Source organism: Salmo trutta, chromosome 14 (assembly GCF_901001165.1).
Source record: "Salmo trutta chromosome 14, fSalTru1.1, whole genome shotgun sequence".
Taxonomy (NCBI): Eukaryota; Metazoa; Chordata; class Actinopteri; order Salmoniformes; family Salmonidae; genus Salmo; species Salmo trutta.
In genome coordinates, this window is record NC_042970.1 from 7,013,443 (window position 1) to 7,038,314 (window position 24,872).

Consider the following 24,872-nt stretch of genomic DNA (forward strand, 5'->3'; position numbering starts at 1 on the left):
ATTTTAAGAATTATAGATACAGAGCTCCTCTATGCACTCGATATGTCCGATTTTAAAATAGCTTTTCGGATGAAGCACATTTTGCAATATTCTAAGTACATAGCCCAGCCATCACGGGCTAGCTATTTAGACACCCGGCAAGTTTAGCCTTCACCAAAATCACATTTACTATAAGAAAAAGGGTCTTACCTTTCCTGTTCTTCGTCAGAATGCACTCCCAGGACTTCTACTTCAATAACAAATGTTGGTTTGGTCCCAAATAATCCATCGTTATATCCAAACAGGGGCGTTTTGTTTGTGCGTTCTAGACACTATCCCAATGGTAAATCAGGGTTGCGCGCATGGCGCATTTCGTGACAAAAAAATTCTAAATATTCCATTACCGTACTTCGAAGCATGTCAACCGCTGTTTAAAATCAATTTTTATGCAATTTATCTCGTAACAAAGCGATAATTTTCCGACCGGGAATCTACGTTTCGGTAAAAAGAGGGAAAAACAGAAAGGCGGGGGCGGCCAGTGCACACGCCTAAACCTTTTGTCTGCTGATAGACCACTTAGCAAAAGCGCTCGTGTGTTTCAGCCAGGGCTTTGAATTACGTCATTCAGGTTTTTCCCGGGCTCTGAGAGCCCATTGGAGCCGTAGGAAGTGTCATGTAACAGCAGAGATCCTTTGTAATGAATAGAGATGACAAAGAAGGGCAAGAAATGGTCAGACAGGGTACTTCCTGTACAGAATCTTCTCACGTTTTGGCCTGCCAAATGAGTTCTGTTATACTCACAGACACCATTCAAACAGTTTTAGAAACTTTGGAGTGTTTTCTATCCAATGCTAATAATTATATGTATATTCTAGTTTCTGGGCAGGACTAATAATCAGATTAAATCGGGTATGTTTTTTATCCAGCCGTGAAAATACTGCCCCCTAGCCATAAGAGGTTAACAAAGGCTTTCCAAGAGTCAACTCTATAAAGTAAAGAGAGAGAGAGAGAAAAGGGGAAAGGTATTTATGGGAGTCATAAACCTCCCCCCCACAGGCCAACGTCATGACAGGAGCTTATCAATGTTTGATTTGTTTTCAAATTATCTGTGGGTCTATGGGAAATATGCGTCTCTATTGTGGTCATACATTCGTCAGGAGGTTAGGAAGTGTAGCTCAGTTTCCACCTCATATTGTGGGCAGTGTGCACATAGCCTGTCTTCTCTTGAGAGCCAGGTCTGCCTATGGCGGCCTTTCTCAATAGCAAGGCTATGCTCACTGAGTCTGTACATAGTCATGGATGTCAGGTATTCTGCCACGGTGTACGCACGGTTTCGGGTCTGGTATTCTGCCACGGTGTACGCTCGGTTTCGGGTCAGGTATTCTGCCACGGTGTACTCTCGGTTTCGGGTCAGGTATTCTGCCACGGTGTACGCACGGTTTCGGGTCAGGTATTCTGCCACGGTGTACTCTCGGTTTCGGGTCAGGTATTCTGCCACGGTGTACGGACGGTTTCGGGTCAGGTATTCTGCCACGGTGTACGCTCGGTTTCGGGTCAGGTATTCTGCCACGGTGTACGGACGGTTTCGGGTCAGGTATTCTGCCACGGTGTACGGACGGTTTTGGGTCAGGTATTCTGCCATGGTGTACGCACGGTTTCGGTTCAGGTATTCTGCCATGGTGTACGCACAGTTTCGGGTCAGGTATTCTGCCACGGTGTACGCTCGGTTTCGGGTCAGGTAGCATTCCAACTCGCTCTGTTTTTTTTATTTTTTATTATTTCCAATGTGTCAAATGGTTATCTTTTTGCCTTCTCATAATTTGGTTGAGTCTAAATGTGTTTCTATCCTGGGGCTCTGTTCACAAACACAAAAATACCCCACAGAGCCCAAGGATATAAACACATTTAGACCCAAACAAATTATGAGAAAGCTGGCTGAGGGGACTCTTCTCTAGGTTCATCTCTTTGTAGGTAAGGACTTTGTGGTGGAATGTGTGGGAATCGTTTCCTTTTAGGTGGTTGTAGAAATGAACAGCTCTTTTCTGGATTTTGATAACTAGTGGTTATGGTCCTAATTCTGCTCTGCATGCATTGTTTGTGGTTTTGCATTGTACACAAATTATATTTTTGCAGAATTCTGCATGCAGTCTCTCAATTGGGTGTTTGTCCCATTTTGTGAATTCTTGGTTGGTGAGTGGACCCCAGACCTCACAACCATTGAGGGCATGTTAGTTGAGTTTTCTGTTCCTTTTGATAGCATAGAAGGCCATTCTTGCCTTGTCTCTTAGATTGTTCACAGCCTTGTGGAAGTTACCTGTGGTGTTGATGTTTAGGCCGAGGTAGGTGTAATTCTTTGTGTGCTCTAGGGCAACAGTGTCTAGATAGAATTTGTATTTGTCGTCTTGGCTACTGGAAATTCTTTGGAACACCATTATTTTTGTCTTACTGAGATTCACTGTCAGGGTCCAAGTCTGACAGAATCTGTGCAGAACATCTAGGTGCTGCTGTAAGCCTTCCTTGGTTGGGGACAGAAGCACCAGATCATCTGCAAACATTTGATTTCTGAGTATAGTAGGGTGAGGCTGGGTGCTGCAGAACGTTCTAGTGCCATTTTTCAGAGATTACTGCTGACTGACAGTATCAGTCAAAAGTTTGGACACACCTACTCTTTCTTTATTGTGACAATTTTCTAACTTGTAGAATAATAATAATAATGAAGGTATCAAAACTATGAAATAACACATATGGAATCATGTAGTAACCAGAAAAGTGTTAAACAAATCAAAATATATTTTATATTTGAGATTCTTCAAAGAAGCCACCCTTTTTCTTGATGACAGCTTTGCACACTCTTGGCATTCTCTCAACCAGCTTCAAGAGGTAGTCACCTGGAATGCATTTCAATTAACAGGTGTGCCTTGTTAAAAGTTAATTTGTGGAATTTCTTATCCTTCTTAATGCGTTTGAGCCATTTAGTTGTGTTGTGACAATGTAGGGGTGGTATACAGAAGATAGCCTTATTTGGTAGAAGACCAAGTCCATATTATGGCAAGAACAGCTCAAATAAGCAAAGAGAAATGACAGTCCATCATTAATTTAAGACATGAAGGTCAGTCAATTCGGGAAATTTCAAGAACTTTGAACGTTTCTTCAAGTGCAGTCGCAAAAACCATCAAGTGCTATGATGAAACTGGCCCTCATGAGGACCGCCACAGGAAAGGAAGAGGATACGTTCATTAGAGTTACCAGCATTAGAAATTGCAGCCCAAAATAAATGCTTCACAGAGTTCAAGTAACAGACACATCTCAACATCAACTGTTCAGAGGAGACTGTGTGAATCAGGCCTTCATGGTCGAATTGCTGCAAAGAAACCCCTACTAAAGGACAACAATATGAAGAAGAGACTTGCTTGGGCCAAGAAACACGAGCAATGGATATTAGACCAGTGGAAATCTGTCCTTTGGTCTGATGAGTCCAAATCTTTGGTAAAATGGATTTAAGTTTGCCTGCATTAAAGTCCCCGGCCACTAGGAGCGCTGCTTCTGAATGAGCATTTTCTTGTTTGCTTATGGCCTTATACAGCTCGTTGAGTGCGGTCTTAGTGCCAGCATTGGTTTGTGGTGATAAATAGATGGCTAAGAATAATATAGATGAGAACTCTCTTGGTAGATAGTGTGGTCTACAGCTTATCATAAGGTACTCTACCTCAGGTGAGCAATACATCAAGACTTCTTTAATATTAGACATCGCACACAAGCTGTTATTGACAAATAGACACACACCCCCACCCCTCGTCTTACCAGAGGTAGCGTCTCTGTTCTGCCGGTGCGTTGAAAATCCCGCCAGCTCTATATTATCCGTGAAGTCGTTCAGCCAAGACTCGGTGAAACATAAGATATTATAGTTTTTAATGTCCCGTTGGTAGGATAGTCTTGATCGTATATCATTCATTTTATTCTCCAGTGATTGCACGTTGGCCAATAGAACGGATGATAGTGGAGGTTTACTCACTCGCCCACGAATTCTCAGAAGGCAGCTCAACCTCCGCCCCCTTTTTCTCTGTATTTTGTATTTGTAATGTATTTTCTGTATTTGTAGCCCTCTACAACCTCTGTGTCAAGGTAAGGAACATTAAGAGCCTAACAGGAGTGAAGGCACATCAGTGGCAGGGGGTATGTGGGGCGGAGAGTATGGTGGGTTTTAGATGGAGGGGGCTCTACAAACCCCCAGTACCAGAGGTCAGAGGACCTCCAGTGGAGGGTTCTACATGGAGCCCTGGCCACTAACAGCTGGTTGGTACGGGTTGAACCGGGAGCCGGACAGCGGTGTCCTTTCTGTGACAGAAGTGAAACTGTGCATCTTGTTTTCTGTGTGCGCCAGGTTAAGGCCATTAATGTCTCTGTTGGAATGTCTGTGTGAGAGGTTGTGGGTGGAGTTTACTGTCGGGATGTTTATAATGGGGAGCAGGTATTTGAATAAGGAAAAAGACAAATGTGTTTTGTTGAATTTTTTGTTTGCTAAGGCGAAGTTGTCTATTTGTCTAACAAGGAGGAACAGGGTGGAGGGATAACAGACCCTTTACTAGTGTTTAATGGGATGGTCTCTGCGTGCCTTAGGGTGGAATTTGAGTTGTATAGAATGATAAACAGTGTGGAGATGTTTCAGGAGATATGAGTGTTGGGGGGGGGGGGCAGCCTGTACAGCTGGGGGTAGATGGAGCAGCCTGTACAGCTGGGGGTAGATGGGTAGATGGAGCAGCCTGTACAGCTGGGGGTAGATGGGTAGATGGAGCAGCCTGTACAGCTGGGGGTAGATGGGTTGATGGAGCAGCCTGTACAGCTGGGGTAGATGGGTAGATGGAGCAGCCTGTACAGCTGGGGGTAGATGGAGCAGCCTGTACAGCTGGGGGTAGATGGAGCAGCCTGTACAGCTGGGGGTAGATGGGTTGGATATATGGTTTAATGAAATGAGGACGTATCATTAAAGAACGACAAAAAGTATAAAGTCTCTCTCTCTCTCTCTCTCTCTCTCTCTCTCTCTCTCTCTCTCTCTCTCTCTCATTACCAGTACCCTCTCTCTCTCTCTCTCTCTCTCATCACCAGTACACACTCTCTCTCTCTCTCTCTCTCTCTCATTAAAAGTACCCACTCTCTCTCTCATTAAAGTAACCTCTCTCTCTCTCTCCCCTCTTTCTCTCTCTCTCTCTCTCTCTCTCTCATTAAAAGTACCCTCTCTCTCTGTCATTAAAAGTAACCTCTCTCTCTCTCTCTCGCTCACTCTCATTACCAGTACTCCCCCTCTCTCTCTCTCGCTCTCTCTCATTAAAAGTACCCTCTCTCTCTCTTTCTCTCTCTCTCTCTTTCTCTCGCTCTCTCTCTCTCATTACCAGTACCCTCTCTCTCTCTCTCATTACCAGTACCCTCTCTCTCTCTCTCTGTCTCTCTCTCTCTCTCTCTCTCTCTCTCTCTCATTTCCAGTACACACTCTCTCTCTTTCTCTCTCTCTCTCTCTCATTACCAGTACCCCCCCTCTCTCTCTCTCTCTCTCATTACCAGTACCCTCTCTCTCTCTCTCTCTCTCTCATCACCAGTACACACTCTCTCTCTCTCTCTCTCTCTCATTAAAAGTACCCACTCTCTCTCTCATTAAAAGTAACCTCTCTCTCTCTCTCCCTCGTTCTCTCTCTCTCTCTCTCTCTCTCTCTCTCTCTCTCATTAAAAGTACCCCTCTCTCTCTGTCATTAAAAGTAACCTCTCTCTCTCTCTCGCTCTCTCTCATTACCAGTACTCCCCCCCTCTCTCTCTCTCGCTCTCTCTCATTAAAAGTACCCTCTCTCTCTCTCTTTCTCTCTCTCTCTCTCTCTCGCTCTCTCTCATTACCAGTACCCCTCTCTCTCTCTCTCTCATTACCAGTACCCTCTCTCTCTCTCTGTCTTTTCAATTACAGCACTGGGAGCCTGACTGGAATGCTGTGTGAGCCTCTGATAAAGAAGAGAGCATCAGTCAGCTTTATTGGGACAAATTCATTTACATGTGTATTAAAGTAGTAACAAATTAAGTATTTGTATATATTCTGTCACTTCACTGTCACCATAATATTGTTAAAAAAAACATTTATATTTGGCCTCAATATTGGAATACCACTGGAGAATCGACGTAGAAATGCAAATCGCTACTATACGCATGTGTTTTTTTCTACATACTCACTCTGAAGACTTTTGCAGCCTCTGACTTAAAGCTACAGTAATAAGATTAGATTTTCATCCCCGGCAGGTGTTTTGGTAATCAGCTGGGTAGATATCAAGAATTGAAATGACTGTTAAACATATTCCCAGATAGTCCCTTTGAGTACGAGTAAAAGGCCTTTTTCTACACAGACACTACATCTACATACCGTTGCAGAGAGAAGCGCTGTATTGATTTTCATCTGACTACCGCCATATTCTTTCATTTGATTCATGCAGAAAACAAGCGTTCCTGACGAGAGATACAATTACATGACAATGAAGAAGCATTCGATAATTCGACCACCATCCAATTTGATTTAAAAGAGTCGATAATGTACCGTTTTCACTGCGATTGTGTTCCAACCGTGTGGAATTTCCAGATAGAGCTAGATTCATATTGATGAGGAACAAAAGAGTGGTGTGAAGATTCTGATCTCTCTCCAAGGGTATTATCTCTCTTGGAAATATCAAAGATACGTTTTTAGAGAGGTTGTTCTTTTATTTTTAAAACAGATTCATTGAGTTGATCCGAAACTGAGAATTTGAAAATAAATTCTACGTGGACTAGCTTGCTTACCTGTCTATCTGTCTCTCTTCCTTTCCTTAGCAGGTAGCTAGTGTTTGTTCTCTGTCGATTCTTCTGAAGTGGTTTCACGTTCCCTCCCTCCCTCCCTCCCTCCCTCCCTCCCTCCCTCCCTCCTCACCTGTTTCTCCCCAGACGGGCAGGTATTCGTCCTGTTGGATATCCAACATCAGCTCCAGACCGTTCCCCATCCCTCCCTTCATGGTCACCAGCAGCGGTCGGTTATCTTGGCCAGAGTTAAACGTGTAACACTTCCCATAACGGGTGAAGATCTGAAACAAGAAGAAGACCAATGGGTTTCAATTAGCAATATAATGAACAAAACGCAATGCGTCTCAAATGCCAACCAATAAAGGGCACTACTATGACCTGAGCCACAAGATACCCTATTCCCTGCATTTGGAAAGTATTCACTCTCCTTGACTTTTCCACATTTTGTTACGTTACAGCCTTATTCTTAAATTGATTAAATTGTTGTTTTTCCTCATTAATCTACACACAATACCCCATAATGACATCACAATACCCCATAATGACATCACAATACCCCATAATGACATCACAATAACCCATAATGACATCACAATACCCCATAATGACAAAGCAAAAATTGGTTTTTAGACATTTCTGCACAATTATAAAAAAAATTGGAAAGTATTCAGACCCTTTACTCATTACTTTGTTGAAGCACCTTTGGCAGTGATTACAGCCTCGAGTCCTCTTGGGTATGACGCTACAAGCTTCGGCACACCTGTATTTGGGGAGTTTCTCCCATTCTTCTCTGTAGACCCTCTCAAGCTCTCTCAGGTTGGATGGAGAGTGTTGCTGTACAGCTATTTTCAAGTCTCTCCAGAGATGCTCAATCAGGTTTAAGTCCGGCCTCTGGCGAGGCCACTCATGGACATTCAGAGACTTGTCCTGAAGCCACTCCTGCGTTGTCTTCGCTGTGTGTTTAGGGTCGTTGTCCTGTTGGAAGGGTGAACCTTCGACCCCAGTCTGAGGTCCTGAGTGCTCTGGAGCAGGTTTTCATCAAGGATCTCTCTATACTTTGCTCCATTTATCTTTCCCTCGATCCTGACTAGTCTCCCAGTCCCTTCTGAAAAACATCCCAACAGCATGATCCTGCCACCACCATGCTTCATCGTAGGGATGGTGCCAGGTTTCCTCCAGACGTGACGCTTGGCATTAAGGCCAAAGAGTTCAATCTTGGTTTCATCAGACCAGAGAATCTTGTTTCTCATGGTCTGAGAGTCTTTAGGTGCCTTTTGGCAAACTCCAAGCAGGCTGTCATGTGCCTTTTACTGAGAAGTGGCTTCTGTCTGGCCATTCTACCATAAAGGCCTGATTGGTGGAGTGCTGCAGAGATGGTTGTCCTTCTGGAAGGTTCTCCCATCTCTACAGAGGAACTCTGGAGCTCTGTCAGAGTGACCATCGGGTTCTTGATCACCTCCTGACCAAGGCCCTTCTCCCCCGATTGCTCAGTTTGGCCGGGGAGCCAGCTCTAGGAAGAGTCTTGGTGGTTCCAAACATTTAAGAATGATGGAGGCCACTGTGTTCTTGGGGACCTTCAAAGCTGTTGAAATGTTTTGGTACCCTTCCCCAGATCTGTACCTCGACACAATCCTGTCTCAAAGCTCCATGGACATTTCCTTCAACCTCACGGCTTGGTTTTTGCTCTGACATGCGCTGTCAACTGTGGGACCTTGTATAGACAGGTGTGTGCCTTTCCAAATCATGTCCAATCAATTTAATTTGCCACAGGTGGACTCCAATCAAGTTGTAGAAACATCTCAAGGATGATTAAAGGAAACAGGATGCACCTGAGCTCAATTTCGAGTTCTCATAGCAAAGGGTCTGAATGCTTATGTAAATCATTTATTTCTGTTTTTATTTTTAATACATTTGCAAACATTTCTAAAAACCTGTTTTTATGTTGTCATTATGGGGTACTGTGTGTAGATTGCTGAATATTTTATTTGTTTAATCCATTTTAGAGTAAGGCTGTAATGTAACAAAATGTGGCAAAAGTCTAGGGGTCTGAATACTTTCCGAAGGCTCTGTATTTGTGGATGCAGCTTTTCTGAAAATCTGTAAACTGTAATGTGACAAAGACAAAATACACACTTTATACAGTAAGTCAGACATTGGCACTGAAACCCCTTAACACTCAAGAAACAAACGGATCAACATTAATGAAATGTCCTTTGAAAAATGTCAAACTTTGTAATATGAGGCTTGACCTTTAGAGAGAAGAATGACTGGGGCTGGCTGGCACAGTGAGAAGCTGCAGCAGTAGATACCTGGTGGTGGGGGGGAGAGTGGCTACAACGGTAGATAGCTGGTGGTGGGGGGGGAGTGGCTACAACAGTAGATACCTGGTGGTGGTGTGGGGGAGTGGCTACAACAGTAGATACCTGGTGGTGGGGGGGGGAGTGGCTACAAGAGTAGATGCCTGGTGGGGGGGGAGTGGCTACAACAGTAGATACCTGGTGGTGGTGGTGAGGGGGGGGAGTGGCTACAACAGTAGATACCTGGTGGTGGTGGTGAGGGGGGGAGTGGCTACAACAGTAGATACCTGGGTGGTGGGGAAGGAGGGGGGGGGGAGTGGCTACAACAGTAGATACCTGGTGGTGGGGAGGAGGGGGAGTGGCTACAACAGTAGATACCTGGTGGTGGGGGGGAGGGGGATAATCGGCGTACAACAGTAGATACCCTGGTGGTGGGGAGGAGGGGGATGGGCCTACAACAGTAGATACCTGGTAGGTATGTGGGGGGAGGTAAGTGGGGCTACAAACAGTAGATACCTGGTGGTGTGGGGGTGGGAGTGGCTACAAACGTTAGATACCCTGGTGGTGTGGGGGGAGGAGGGCTACAACAGTAGATACCTGGGTGGTGGTGGGGGAGGTGCGTGGGCTACAACAGTAGGATACCTGGTGGTGGGGGGGGGGAGTGGCTACAACAGAAGATACCTGGTGGTTGTGGTGGGGGGGGAGTGGCTAAAACAGTAGATACCTGGTGGTGGGGGGAGTGGCTAAAACAGTAGATACCTGGTGGTGGTGGGGGGGGGGGGGGGGGAGTGGGCTAAAACAGTAGATACCTGGTGGTGGGGGGAGTGGCTAAAACAGTAGATACCTGGTGGTGGTGGGGGGGGGAGTGGCTACAACAGTAGATACCTGGTGGTGGGGGGGAGTGGCTACAACAGTAGATACCTGGTGGTGGTGGGGGGGGAGTGGCTACAACAGTAGATACCTGGTGGTGGGGGGGAGGGGGAGTGGCTACAACAGTAGATACCTGGTGGTGGGGGGGAGTGGCTACAACAGTAGATACCTGATGGTGGGGGGGGAGTGGCTACAACAGTAGATACCTGGTGGTGGGCGGGGGGATTGGCTACAACAGTAGAAACCTGGTGGTGGGGGGGAGTGGCTACAACAGTAGATACCTGGTGGTGGTGGGGGGGGAGTGGCTACAACAGTAGATACCTGGTGGTGGGGGGGAGGGGGAGTGGCTACAACAGTAGATACCTGGTGGTGGGGGGGAGGGGGAGTGGCTACAACAGTAGATACCTGGTGGTGGGGGGGGAGTGGCTACAACAGTAGATACCTGGTGGTGGGGGGGAGGGGGAGTGGCTACAACAGTAGATACCTGGTGGTGGGAGGGGGAGTGGCTACAACAGTAGATACCTGGTGGTGGGGGGGAGGGGGAGTGGCTACAACAGTAGATACCTGGTGGTGGGGGGGGGGAGTGGCTACAACAGTAGATACCTGGTGGTGGGGGGGAGTGGCTACAACAGTAGATACCTGGTGGTGGGGGGGGGGAGTGGCTACAACAGTAGATACCTGGTGGTGGGGGAGTGGCTACAACAGTAGATACCTGGTGGTGGGGGAGTGGCTACAGCAGTAGATACCTGGTGGTGGGGGGGGGAGTGGCTACAACAGTAGATACCTGGTGGTGGGGGGAGGGGGAGTGGCTACAACAGTAGATACCTGGTGGTGGGGGGGGAGTGGCTACAACAGTAGATACCTGGTGGTGGGGGGGAGGGGGAGTGGCTACAACAGTAGATACCTGGTGGTGGTGGGGGGGGAGTGGCTACAACAGTAGATACCTGGTGGTGGTGGGGGGGAGTGGCTACAACAGTAGATACCTGGTGGTGGTGGGGGGAGTGGCTACAACAGTAGATACCTGGTGGTGGGGGGGGAGTGGCTACAACAGTAGATACCTGGTGGTGGTGGGGGGAGTGGCTACAACAGTAGATACCTGGTGGTGGTGGGGGGGAGTGGCTACAACAGTAGATACCTGGTGGTGGTGGGGGGGAGTGGCTACAACAGTAGATACCTGGTGGTGGTGGGGGGGAGTGGCTACAACAGTAGATACCTGGTGGTGGTGGGGGGGAGGACTCCAGAACTGAGAAACATCAATAAAAACAGAAGACACTCAGGTCATTGTTTATAAAAACAGAAGACACTCAGGTTATTCTATAGTGTTTCCTACCTGTAATATTATCACATTATTACGGCTCGGCAGCATAGGGAAGGGTGTCTATGTGTCTCTATATAGAGCACTACTTGGGTGGACGAAACACGCACAAAAGAAAAAAAACACCCCACCACCCACAAGAAAAAGGGTTAGGGTAAAACACCACACCACCCACAATATAAGGGTTAGGGTATAACACCACACCACCCACAAGAAAAAGGGTTAGGGTAAAACACAACACCACCCACAATACAAGGGTTAGGGTATAACACCACACCACCCACAAGAAAAAGGCTTAGGGTAAAACACAACACCACCTACAAGAAAAGGTCAGTGCTTTTAGTTCTCATAACTAAAATAGAGACAGTGTTTTCCACCACTGAATGAATAGCCAAACCACAGCATCCTCACACCACTGAATGAATAGCCAAACCACAGCATCCTCACACCACTGAATGAATAGCCAAACCAGCTAGCCAGATAAAGAGCAGTTACTTTCACTAACCAGACAGACAGGCATATTTTCCTCCCAACTGATCACAAGAATATATTAATGCCTGTCTGCAACTGACATGGAAACTTTAACAGAAAGATCTCCTGCTGCTACTAAAATGTTAATGTGTAATACTCTTTGAGTGTATGGTCAGTTTTAATTAAGAGCTCACCATGAGATAAAAAGGTGTGAGAAGGAGAGAGAGAGTGAAGGACTGAGTGAAGGAGAGAGAGAGTGAAGGACTGAGTGAAGGAGAGAGAGAGTGAAGGACTGAGTGAAGGAGAGAGAGAGTGAAGGACTGAGTGAAGGAGAGAGAGTGAAGGAGTGAAGGGGTGAAAAAGTGAATGAGAATGTGAGCATGTGAAGGAGTGATAGAATGAAGGAGTCTTATAAATGATACCCCATTAATAACTGAAAGACAGGTAGAGACAGAGAGATACTGAAAAAGAGACAGAGAGAGACAGAGAGAAAGACAGAAAGAGAGACAGAGAGACTGAAATGGAGACAGAGAGAAAGAGAGAGAGACAAAGAGAGAGACAGAGAGAGAGAGACTGAGAGAGAGACAGAGAGAGACAGAGAGAGACTGAAATGGAGACAGAGACAGAGAGACAGAGAGAGAGACTGAGAGAGAGACAGAGAGACTGAAATGGAGACAGAAAGACAGAGAGAGAGACAGAGAGAGAGACAGAGAGAGAGAGACAGAGAGAGACAGAGAGACTGAAATGGAGACAGAGAGACAGAGAGAGAGACAGAGAAAGAGACAGAGAGAGTGACAGAGAGAGCGACTGAGAGAGAGACAGAGAGAGAGACTGAAATGGAGACAGAGAGACAGAGAGAGAGACAGAGAGAGAGACAGAGAGAGAGAGAGACTGAAATGGAGACAGAGAGAGACAGAGAGAGAGACAGAGAGAGAGACAGAGAGAGAGACTGAGAGAGCGACTGAGAGAGAGACAGAGAGAGAGACTGAAATGGAGACAGAGAGACAGAGAGAGAGACAGAGAGAGAGACAGAGAGAGAGAGACTGAAATGGAGACAGAGAGACAGAGAGAGAGACAGAGAGAGAGACTGAAATGGAGACAGAGAGACAGAGAGAGAGACAGAGAGAGAGACAGAGAGAGAGACTGAAATGGAGACAGAGAGAGACAGAGAGTGAGACAGAGAGAGAGACAGAGAGAAAGACAGAGAGACAGAGAGAGACTGAAATGGAGACAGAGACAGAGAGACAGAGAGAGAGACTGAGAGAGAGACAGAGAGAGAGACTGAAATGGAGACAGAGAGACAGAGAGAGAGACAGAGAGAGAGACAGAGAGAGAGAGACTGAAATGGAGACAGAGAGACAGAGAGAGAGACAGAGAGAGAGACAGAGAGAGAGACAGAGAGAGAGAGACTGAAATGGAGACAGAGAGACAGAGAGAGAGACAGAGAGAGAGAGCGACTGAGAGAGAGACAGAGAGAGAGACTGAAATGGAGTCAGAGAGACAGAGAGAGAGACAGAGAGAGAGACAGAGAGAGAGAGAGACTGAAATGGAGACAGAGAGAGACAGAGAGAGAGACAGAGAGAGAGACAGAGAGAGAGACTGAGAGAGCGACTGAGAGAGAGACAGAGAGAGAGACTGAAATGGAGACAGAGAGACAGAGAGAGAGACAGAGAGAGAGACAGAGAGAGAGAGACTGAAATGGAGACAGAGAGACAGAGAGAGACAGAGAGAGAGACAGAGAGAGAGACTGAAATGGAGACAGAGAGACAGAGAGAGAGAGACAGAGAGAGAGACAGAGAGTGAGACAGAGAGAGAGACAGAGAGAAAGACAGAGAAAGAGACAGGCTCAGTGAGCACAGCCTTGCCATTGAGAAGGGTAGACACAGGAAAACCTGGCTCCCTGTAGAGGAAAGGCTGTGCAACCACTGCACAACAGCAGAACCTGAGACGGAGCTGCATTTCCTGACAAAATGTCCAAAATATAAAACAATTAGAGAGTGTCATTTCCCCAAATTTGAAACCCTTATTCAAGGTTTCAAAGACCTCTCTGATGAGGATATGCTACCCGTCCTGTTGGGGGAGGACGCAGAGAGCTGTGGGTTGGCAGCGCACTACATTGCTGCCTGCCATAAGTTGAGGGACAGTGTCTGACAGACCAATAAACCTGCACATGTCCTCAACTGTATGATTATTGTTATTGTTGAATGTATGGTTATATTGACCGTTGGTTATTGTTGTTACTGTTGTCCCGTTGACAATTTTTGATTCTCATTTTTATTTATTTTTATATTGTAAATATCCAAAGTGAGCTTTGGCAATATGTACATTGTTACGTCATGCCAATAAAGCGAATTGAATTGAATTGAATTGACAGAGCGAGAGACAGAGAGAGAGACAGAGAGAGAGACAGAGAGAAAGAGAGAGAGACAGAGAGAGACTGAAATGGAGACAGCGAGAGACAGAGAGAGAGAGAGACAGAGAGAGAGAGACAGAGAGAGAGACAGAGAGACAGACAGAGAGAGAGACAGAGAGACTGAAATGAAGACTGAAATGGAGACTGAGAGACTGAGAGAGAGACTGAGAGAGAGACAGAGAGAGACTGAAATAGAGACAGAGAGACAGACAGAGACAGACAGAGAGAGACTGAGAGAGACTGAGAGAGAGACTGAGAGAGAGACTGAGAGAGGGACAGAGAGAGACTGAAATAGAGACAGAGAGACAGACAGAGAGAGACTGAGAGAGACTGATAGAGAGACTGAGAGAGACAGAGAGAGAGACTGAGAGAGGGACAGAGAGAGACTGAGAGAGACTGAGATAGAGACAGAGAGAGCATCAAGTGGTTGGTGTCCAGTTCTACTGAAACTAACTGAGTGGGATACCTAGACAGTGACGCCTTGCAAATCATTTTCTTCACATAGGCTACAACAAACCTGTTGGTTTCCAGATGTTCTGGGGGACATATAAAGCCATCTAAATGTTATGCCTCTACATAACAATACTGTGGAACACTACAATTTACCTTTACATATTATACACTGAGTGGACAAAACATTAAGAACACCTACTCTTTCCATGACATAGACTGACCAGGTGAATCCAGGTGAAAGCTATGATCCCTTATTGATGCCACTTGTTAAATCCACTTCAAATCAGTGTAGATGAATGGGGAAGAGACGGGTTAAAGAAGGATTTTTGGATTGTGTATGTGTGCCATTTAGAGGGTGAATGGGCAAGACAAAAGATTGTAGTGTCTTTGAACGGGGTATGGTAGTAGGTGCCAGGCGCACCGGTTTGTGTCAAGAACAGCTACGCTGCTGGGATTTTCACTCTCAACAGTTTCCCGTGTGAATCAGGAACAGTCCACCACCAAAGGACATCCAGCCGACTTGACACAACTGTGGGAAGCATTGGAGTCAACATGGGCCAGCATCCCTGTGGAACTCATTCGCGTCCATTCTCTGACGAACTGAGGCGGTTCTGAGGGCAGAAGTGGGGGATGAAACTCAATATTAGGAAGGTGTTAGGTATACTCATTGTATACTTACATTCTGTTCTATTCTATGGGTATTACATTCTGTTCTATTCTATGGGTATTACATTCTGTTCTATTCTATGGGTATTACATTCTGTTCTATTCTATGGGTATTATATTCTGTTCTGTTCTATGGGTATTATATTCTGTTCTATTCTATGGGTATTATATTCTGTTCTATTCTATGGGTATTATATTCTGTTCTATTCTATGGGTATTATATGGGTATTTCTATTCTATGGGTATTATATTCTGTTCTATTCTATGGGTATTATATTCTGTTCTATTCTATGGGTATTATATTCTGTTCTATTCTATGGGTATTATATTCTGTTCTATTCTATGGGTATTATATTCTGTTCTATTCTATGGGTATTATATTCTGTTCTATTCTATGGGTATTATATTCTGTTCTATTCTATGGGTATTATATTCTGTTCTATTCTATGGGTATTATATTATGTTCTGTTCTATTCTATGGGTATTATATTCTGTTCTATTCTATGGGTATTATGTTCTGTTCTATTCTATGGGTATTATATTCTGTTCTATTCTATGGGTATTATGTTCTGTTCTATTCTATGGGTATTATGTTCTGTTCTATTCTATGGGTATTATGTTCTGTTCTATTCTATGGGTATTATATTATGTTCTGTTCTATTCTATGGGTATTATATTCTGTTCTATTCTATGGGTTTTATATTCTGTTCTATTCTATGGGTTTTATATTCTGTTCTGTTCTATGGGTTTTATATTCTGTTCTATTCTATGGGTTTTATATTCTGTTCTGTTCTATTCTATGGGTATTATATTCTGTTCTATTTTATGGGTTTTATATTCTGTTCTATTCTCTGGGTTTTATATTCTGTTCTGTTCTATTCTATGGGTATTATGTTCTGTTCTATTCTATGGGTTTTATATTCTGTTCTGTTCTATTCTATGGGTATTATGTTCTGTTCTATTCTATGGGTTTTATATTCTGTTCTATTCTATGGGCATTATATTCTGTTCTATTCTATGGGTTTTATATTCTGTTCTATTCTATGGGCATTATATTCTGTTCTATTCTATGGGTATTATGTTCTGTTCTATTCTATGGGTTTTATGTTCTGTTCTATTCTATGGGTTTTATATTCTGTTCTATTCTATGGGTATTATATTCTGTTCTATTCTATGGGTTTTATATTCTGTTCTGTTCTATTCTATGGGTATTATATTCTGTTCTATTCTATGGGTATTATATTCTGTTCTATTCTATGGGTATCATATTCTGTTCTATTCTATGGGTTTTATATTCTGTTCTGTTCTATTCTATGGGTATTATGTTCTGTTCTATTCTATGGGCATTACATTCTGTTCTATTCTATGGGTATTATATTCTGTTCTATTCTATGGGTATTATGTTCTGTTCTATTCTATGGGCATTACATTCTGTTCTATTCTATGGGTATTATGTTCTGTTCTATTCTACGGGTATTATATTCTGTTCTATTCTATGGGTTTTATATTCTGTTCTGTTCTATTCTATGGGTATTATGTTCTGTTCTATTCTATGGGCATTACATTCTGTTCTATTCTATGGGTATTATATTCTGTTCTATTCTATGGGTATTATATTCTGTTCTATTCTATGGGTATTATGTTCTGTTCTATTCTATGGGTATTATATTCTGTTCTATTCTATGGGTATTACATTCTGTTCTATTCTATGGGTATTATATTCTGTTCTATTCTATGGGTATTATGTTCTGTTCTATTCTATGGGTATTATGTTCTGTTCTATTCTATGGGTATTATATTCTGTTCTATTCTATGGGTATTATATTCTGTTCTATTCTATGGGTATTATATTCTGTTCTATTCTATGGGTTTTATATTCTGTTCTATTCTATGGGTATTATATTCTGTTCTATTCTATGGGTATTATATTCTGTTCTATTCTATGGGTATTATATTCTTGTCACGCCCTGGCCATAGAGAGGGTTTTTATTCTCTATTTTGGTTAGGCCAGGGTGTGACTAGGGTGGGCATTCTATGTCCTTTTTTCTACGTTTTTGTATTTCTTTGTTTTGGCCTGGTATGGCTCTCAATCAGGGACAGCTGTACATCGTTGTCGCTGATTGGGAGCCATACTTAGGTAGCCTGTTTTCCTTTGGGTTTTGTGGGTGGTTAATTTCTGTTTAGTTGTCTAACCTGACAGAACTGTGGGCTGTCGTTTTTGTTTCTTTGTTTATAGTGTTCTCTGTTTAATAAATTACAAGATGAGCACTAACCACGCTGCGCCTTGGTCTACTCCCTTCAACAGCCATTACAATTCTGTTCTATTCTATGGGTATTATATTATGTTCTGTTCTATTCTATGGGTATTATATTCTGTTCTATTCTATGGGTATTATATTCTGTTCTATTCTATGGGTATTATATTCTGTTCTATTCTATGGGTATTATATTCTGTTCTATTCTATGGGTATTATATTCTGTTCTATTCTACGGGTATTATATTCTGTTCTATTCTATGGGTATTATATTCTGTTCTATTCTATGGGTATTATGTTCTGTTCTATTCTATGGGTATTATGTTCTGTTCTATTCTATGGGCATTATATTCTGTTCTATTCTATGGGCATTATATTCTGTTCTATTCTATTCAATGTTCTATGAACAATTCTTCAACATACCAACGAGCCTACAGTGAAAGTTCTTTATTCTCACCAGATAAAGTGAATATGAAAACCCACACAGCCTTGTAAAGAATGACTTATATAGACACAGCATTCTCTTTCTCTCTCTCTCTCTCTCTCCCTCTCTCTCTCTCTCTCTCTCTCTCTCTCTCTCCCCCTCTCTCCCTCTCTCTCTCTCTCCCCCTCTCTCTCTGTCTTTCTCTCTCTCTCTCTCTCTCCCCCCCCTCCCTCTCTCTCTCTCAAATTAATAATTCAAAGAGTTCCTAAGTGTGTGGTGAGCCCCAGGCTATTTTACACAAAACAATCCAAGGAGACCGCTCCGTCAAGCTGTTGACTATAGTTGCCAGGGAGGGAGGACTTTTCTCCTCACCGATTCTCAGATCAGCAGAGCAACAAAGGTAGGCTGATCCCAGGTCTGTTTGTGCTCAGATCAACAGAGCCACAAAGGTAGGCTACCTAGTACCCTACCACGAAAGGACTGAGGCCCTATACCAGGGTTTCCGTTAGTAAAATGTAGGCTGATCCCAGGTCTGTTTGTGCGCTTCATATGAACAGAACATTCAAATCGAAGATGAAACGATTCCTGCGGTTCCTTCTTAACAAAACATTCTGATTCTGCACTGAAGGTTGTTAGAATGACTGACCACATGTACATTTCCTCAGCCAACAAGACAAGTAACGGACAGCAACATCACTAGCCTATGTCAATCTACTATCCCCCGTTAGTAGAAAAGTTGACCTACTCTTTTGGTCAGCTTGTCGAGAAAAAAACATGACCTATTTCTGGGACAGTTGTGGGACGATAAATCCGAAATTTATACAACCAGTAGGCCTTGGCAACATTAAATGAATATTAAAAAGTAATGAGTCTGATGCAACAGATCAGAACATTTAGCTTAAAATGTTGATAAACTATTATTTATTCACATTAAAAGCACAGCAATGCACACAAGGCAGTAGGCTACGCTAGGGTTGAATGGCGGGAACATGGTTATTGAGATTTACCGGGGTTTACCGCCCCCAAAACCACTCCCGAAAGCGGTAAATTATAATAAATGATTTATATGAAGAGCATGGCGTGAAATTGAACTGTTAAATTATATGCCATGTCTAAATATGGCTTCTCTAAGGCCTCTGCATGATGAATCAACGCTCAGGGTGGGGACAGACAGCCCATCTCAGTGTGGAGTGCAGTAAGTTATAGTCTATACTACAGTGACATAATCTACACATCTCCAGCTGGATTTTTGGGGGTCACCTTGTTTTTAATTGTACATTTAAATTTTTTATTTTTTATTACAGCTGTTGAGTTTTAAAACAGCCTAAACACTCAAATATCGTTGCTTTTAATCAGTGCATGCCTACAAGCTCTCTCTCGCAGACTCTCTCTCTCTCCATCAACTCTATTCAAATTGCATCCAATAGATAACCCTCTTCTATATTGATATGTATTCCTATATATAGATGTCTTAGCCTACCTCTTTCAGGTAATACATTCAATGCAGTGTTAGCCTGATATTTAGATAATTAATGATGGGCTATGCATAATACGTTTCTAACTGATAGCCTCTGGTAATACGCACATACCTGTGCTCCACTGGCCGTCTCCTTAAAAAAATGCTTGGAGTCCCATGCAGCAAAAGCTAGACTAGAATAACTTGCTGGACACCATCATTTTTAATTGAAAAAAAAATCTGATTCCAATAGACAATTCGAAGAGGGACGCAAGCTCTTTTCTTGCTGAACGTTAAATAAAGCAGCCTATAGAACTCACAGAGTAGTTTGAAAGAAGAACGGAACGCTTGATGGTGGTAGGAAATAACAGTTGTTAATTCAGACCCATAACCATTCAGACCCATAACCATTCAGACCCATAACCATTCAGACCCATAACCGTTCAGACCCATAACCATTCAGACCCATAACCATTCAGACCATAACCATTCAGACCCATAACCATTCAGATCCATAACCATTCAGACCCATAACCGTTCAGACCCATAACCGTTCAGACCCATATCCATTCAGACCCATAACCATTCAGATCCATAACCATTCAGACCCATAACCATTCAGACCCATAACCATTCAGACCCATAACCGTTGAATCTTTGTGAAGAGTAGTGAAAGCCTTCTGCACCTAATTCTAGTCCTATAATATTTAAAGATTTTATTAGAATGATTCAGATAAGGACACTGAAAGCGAGGAAGGAATGAAGCAACAATAGAGAGAGAGAAGGAGGAAGTAGACCAATAACATTAACAGAAATATTAGGAAAGATATATCTGCATCAGCTATCTAATTATACAAAATGTGTCTATTGTTCTAAACATCTCCTACCCCTAAACCATAAGACTCCTGAACATCTAGTCAAAATGGCTACCCAGACTATTTACATTGCCCCCCACCCACTCCCCTCTCCACACCACTGCTACTCTCTGTTGTTATCATCTATGCATAGTCACTTTATTAACTCTACCTACATATTACCTGAACTAACCGGTGCCCCTGCACATTGACTCTGTACCAGTACCCCCGTATATATATATATATATATATATATATATTTTTTTTTTTACTGCTGCTCATGAATTACGTGTTACTTTTATCTCTTATTCTTATCCGTATTTTTTTAAAAACTGCACTGTTGGTTAGGGGCTCGTAAGTCTACACCTGTTGTATTCGGCGCATGTGACTAATAACATTTGATTTGATTTATTATATGGGTCGCTCATTAATGTCTTAATCGAAATTACTGTTTGCCTCTTATAATCTCGTCGTCCCCTTATGCCGTAGTTTGTACATCTCAATTGTCAGTAGACACCACATTTGTTTAAGCAAGTCAACCATATCAGCTATGTTTTTTATCAGCTGTTTTTTTTTAAAGGCAGTAAAATGAGGCTGAATTAATTGTTTCATTCAGCTATGTTTTTTATCAGCTGTTTTTTTTTAAAGGCAGTAAAATGAGGCTGAATGAATTGTTTCGCTGCCAGACAAGGCTCCGCTGATAGCCAGGTGTAGGGGGTGTTGGGACTCTGCTGTTGGGACAGCTTTATGTAGGCCCTAACAGTTTGTGGGCACCGTTTGTCACTATTATAGTGCAATTAATGTATTGTTTAGTGTTGTGTAGTGACTTTGCTGGCATGCATTCCACTTTTCAACATTTTTTTCAACATGCTAAAATCGCCACTGCTAATAATATGGAGTAAAACGTTCAGGTTTCAGGGCCTCCCGAGTGGCGCAGCAGTCTAAGGCACTGCATCTCAGTGCTAGATGCATCACTACAGATTAAACTTTCAAATAGCTCTTCGTTGACTGTTGCTGGGTGCTATCGTCCTCCATCAGCACCGGCCTGTACCCTACCTGCTCTAAGCTCTCTCCTGGCCCCTTACACTAAGTCTGAATTTGTCCTGCTAGGTGACCTAAACTGGGACATGCTTAAACCACCTGACCAAGTCCTAAAGTAATGGGACTCCCTAAATCTTTCTCAGATTATTACCAATCCCACAAGGTATGACTCCAAACACCCAGAAAAGGCTTCTCTCCTTGATGTTATCCTCACAAATAATCCTGATAGGTATCAGTCTGGTGTTTTCTGTAATGACCTTATTGATCCCTGTTTTACAGCCTGTGTTCGTAATGGCTGCTCAGTGAAACTACCTGTCCTGATTTGTCATAGACGTTTGCTAAAAATCTTTAATGAGCAAGCCTTCCTTCATGAACTGGCCTCTGTAAATTGGTATAGAATCAGCTTGATCCCTCTGTCGAAGACGCTTGGACCTTCTTTTTTGATATTTTAAGTGGTATTGTTAACAAACACGTCCCCATAAAGAAAATTTCAGCCCCTGGTTCGACCGTGATCTTGCAGAGTTACTCCACCTCATGAATTGCATTTGGCGAAAGGCTCGGCACACGCATACTCAGGCTGACTGACTCTCGTTCAGGCAAATGAGAAATAAGTGCCCTCAGGCTATCCGGAAGGCCAAAGTTAGTTACTTTAAGGAGCAGTTTTGTCTCTGTGGGTCTAACCCCAAGAAGTTCTGGAAAACGGTTAAAGACCTGGAGAATATACCCTCCTCCTCACAGCTGCCCATGTCCCTTAATGTTGATGATGTGGTTGTTACTGACAAGAAGCACATGGCTGAGCTCTTTAATCACCACTTCATTAAGTCAGGATTCCTATTTGACTCAGCCATGCCTCCTTGCCCGTCCAACATTTCCTCATCTCCCACCCCTACTAATGCGACTAGCCCCGATGCTCCTCCCTCTTTTTCCCCTGCCCCGCTACAAAGTTTCTCCCTGCAGGCGGTCACAGAGTCTGAGGTGCTAAACGAGCTCCTTAAACATGACCCCCAAAAAACCTCTGGGTCATATGGTTTAGACCCTTTTTTCTTTAAGGTTGCCTCCCCTATCATCACCAAGCCTATCTCTGACCTTTTCAACCTGTCTCTCCTCTCTGAGGAGGTTCCCATTGCTTGGAAGGCAGCCATGGTTCGTCCTTTATTAAAAGACTAAATCATAGACATTCTTACTGACAGTTGTGGCTGCTTTGCGTGATGTATTGTTGTCTCTACCTTCTTGCCCTTGCTGTTGTCTGTCTCCAACAATGTTTGTAACATTTTTTGTGCTGCTACCATGTTGTTGTCATGTTGTGTTGCTGCCATCCTATGTTGTTGTCTTAGGTCTCTTTTTATGTAGTGTTGTGTTGTCTCTCTTGTTGTGATGTGTGTTTTGTCCTATATTTATTTATAAAAAACATTTTTTTTATCACAGCCCCCGTCCCTGCAGGAGGCCTTTTGCCTTTTGGTAGGCCGTCATTGTAAATAAGAATTTGTTCTTAACTGACTTGCCTAGTTAAATAAAGGTTAAATAAATAAAATAAATAGATCCGGGTTTGATCCCGGGCTGTGACACAGCTGGCCGCGACTGGAAGACCCATGAGGTGGCCCACAATTGGATATCATGAAATTGGGGAGAAAAAAATATGTTCAGGTTTCAAAATGCCTCCAGCTCATTGCAAAGTGGTGCGTGACTGATGAAGCCTGCATTTGCTGTTTGAGATGCTGTAGCAGCACTGTCTGACAGATATTCCACTCAAAGGCTCTGCATCTGTATGCTGTACAAGTGTGATAAATGAGATACATAATGAATATATTGTACACACATCCAATTTAATTCCACAAAAAGAATGCTAATTAATCTATAGACCGATAAATGTACAGTGCATTCGGAAAGTATTCAGACCCCTTGACTTTTTCCATATTTTGTTACGTTACTATTACGTTTCAGGTAAGACCCAAATGCAGACTGTGTTGAAGTAACAATGTTTATTACAGAAACAGGGGCAGGCAAAAGTACAGGACAGCAGGCAGGCTCAGGGTCAGGCAGAGTGGTCAGGCAGGCGGCTCAGAGTCAGGAGAGGCAAGGGTCAAAACCAGGAGGGCGAAAAAGAGAGACTGATAAAAGCAGGAGCTGAGAAAATGCTGGTTGATTTGACAAACAAGATGAACTGGCCACAGACAAACAGAGAACACGGGTATGAGTACCCAGGGGATAATGGAGAAGATGGGCAACAGGTGAAACAGATCAGGGCGTGACAGTTACAGGCTTATTCTAAAATGGATTAAATTGTTTATTTTTCCTTATCAAACTACACACAACACCCCATAATGATGTAGCAAAAACAGATACAAATGTATTAAAAACAAAAAACTGAAATTATGATATTTAAAGTATTCAGACCCTTTACTCAGTACTTTGTTGAAGCACCTTTGGCAGCGATTTCAGTCTTGAGTCTTCTTGGATATGACAATACAAGCTTGGCACACCTGTATTTGGGGAGTTTCTTCCATTCTTCTCTGCAGATCCTCTCAAGCTGTCAGGTTGGATGGGGAGCGTTGCTGCACAGCTATTTTCAGGTCTCTCCAGAGATGTTCAATCGGGTTCAAGTCCGGGCTGTGGCTGGACCACTCAAGGACATTCAGAGACTTGTCCCAAAGCCACTGCAGCGTTGTCTTGGCTGTGTGCTTAGGGTTGGTGTCCTGTTGGAAGGTGAGCCTTTGCCCCAGTTTGAGGTCCTGAGCACTCTGGAGCAGGTTTTCATCAAGGATCTCTCTGTACTTTGCTCCATTCATCTTTCCCTCGATCCTGATTAGTCTCCCTGCAGCTGAAAAACATCCCCACAGCATGATGCTGCCAACACCATGCTTAACCATAGGGATGATGCCAAGTTTCCTCCAGATGTGACACTTGGCATTCAGTCCAAAGATTTCAATCTTGATTTTCATCAGACCAGAGAATCTTGTTTCTCATGGTCTTAGAGTCCTTTGGTGCCTTTTCAGAGGAGTGGCTTCCGTCTGACCACTCTACCACAAAGGCCTGATTGGTGGAGTTCTGCAGAGATGGTTGTCCTTCTGGAAGGTTCTCCCATCTCCACAGAGGAAGTCTGGAGCTCTGTCAGAGTGACCATCGGGTTCTTGGTCACTGATGGCTCAGTTTGGCCGGGCAGCCAGCTCTAGGAAGATTCTTGGTGGTTCCAAACTTCTTCCATTTAAGAATTATGGAAGCCGCTGTGTTCTTGGGGACCTTCAATGCTGCAGACATTTCTTGGTACTCTTGCCCAGATCTGTGCCTTGACACAATCCTCTCTCGGAGCTCCTTTGACCTCATGGCTTGGTTTTTGCTCTGACATGCACTGTCAACTGTGGGACCGTATATAGACAGGTGTGTGCCTTTCCAAATCATGTCCAATCAATTGAAATTACCACAGGTGGACTCCAATCAAGTTGTAGAAACATCTCAAGGATGACCAAAGGAAACAGGATGCACCTGAGCTCAATTTTGAATCTCATAGCAAAGGGTCTGAATACTTATGTAAATAAGGTATTTCTGTTTTTTATTTTGCATAAATTTGCAAACATTTCTA

General features: G+C 43.5%; 1 protein-coding gene across 2 annotated transcripts in view; it reads right to left on the reverse strand.

Annotated features, from left to right (window-relative positions):
- The window catches only part of LOC115207302 (acid-sensing ion channel 1-like), a 343,093-nt gene that overhangs the window by 45,936 nt on the left and 272,285 nt on the right, over positions 1-24,872 (reverse strand). For both annotated transcript variants that reach the window (XM_029774287.1, XM_029774286.1), the window contains one exon: positions 6,911-7,061. In XM_029774287.1, coding sequence (XP_029630147.1) covers positions 6,911-7,061 — 151 coding nt within the window. The remainder of the gene's footprint in view (positions 1-6,910; positions 7,062-24,872) is intronic.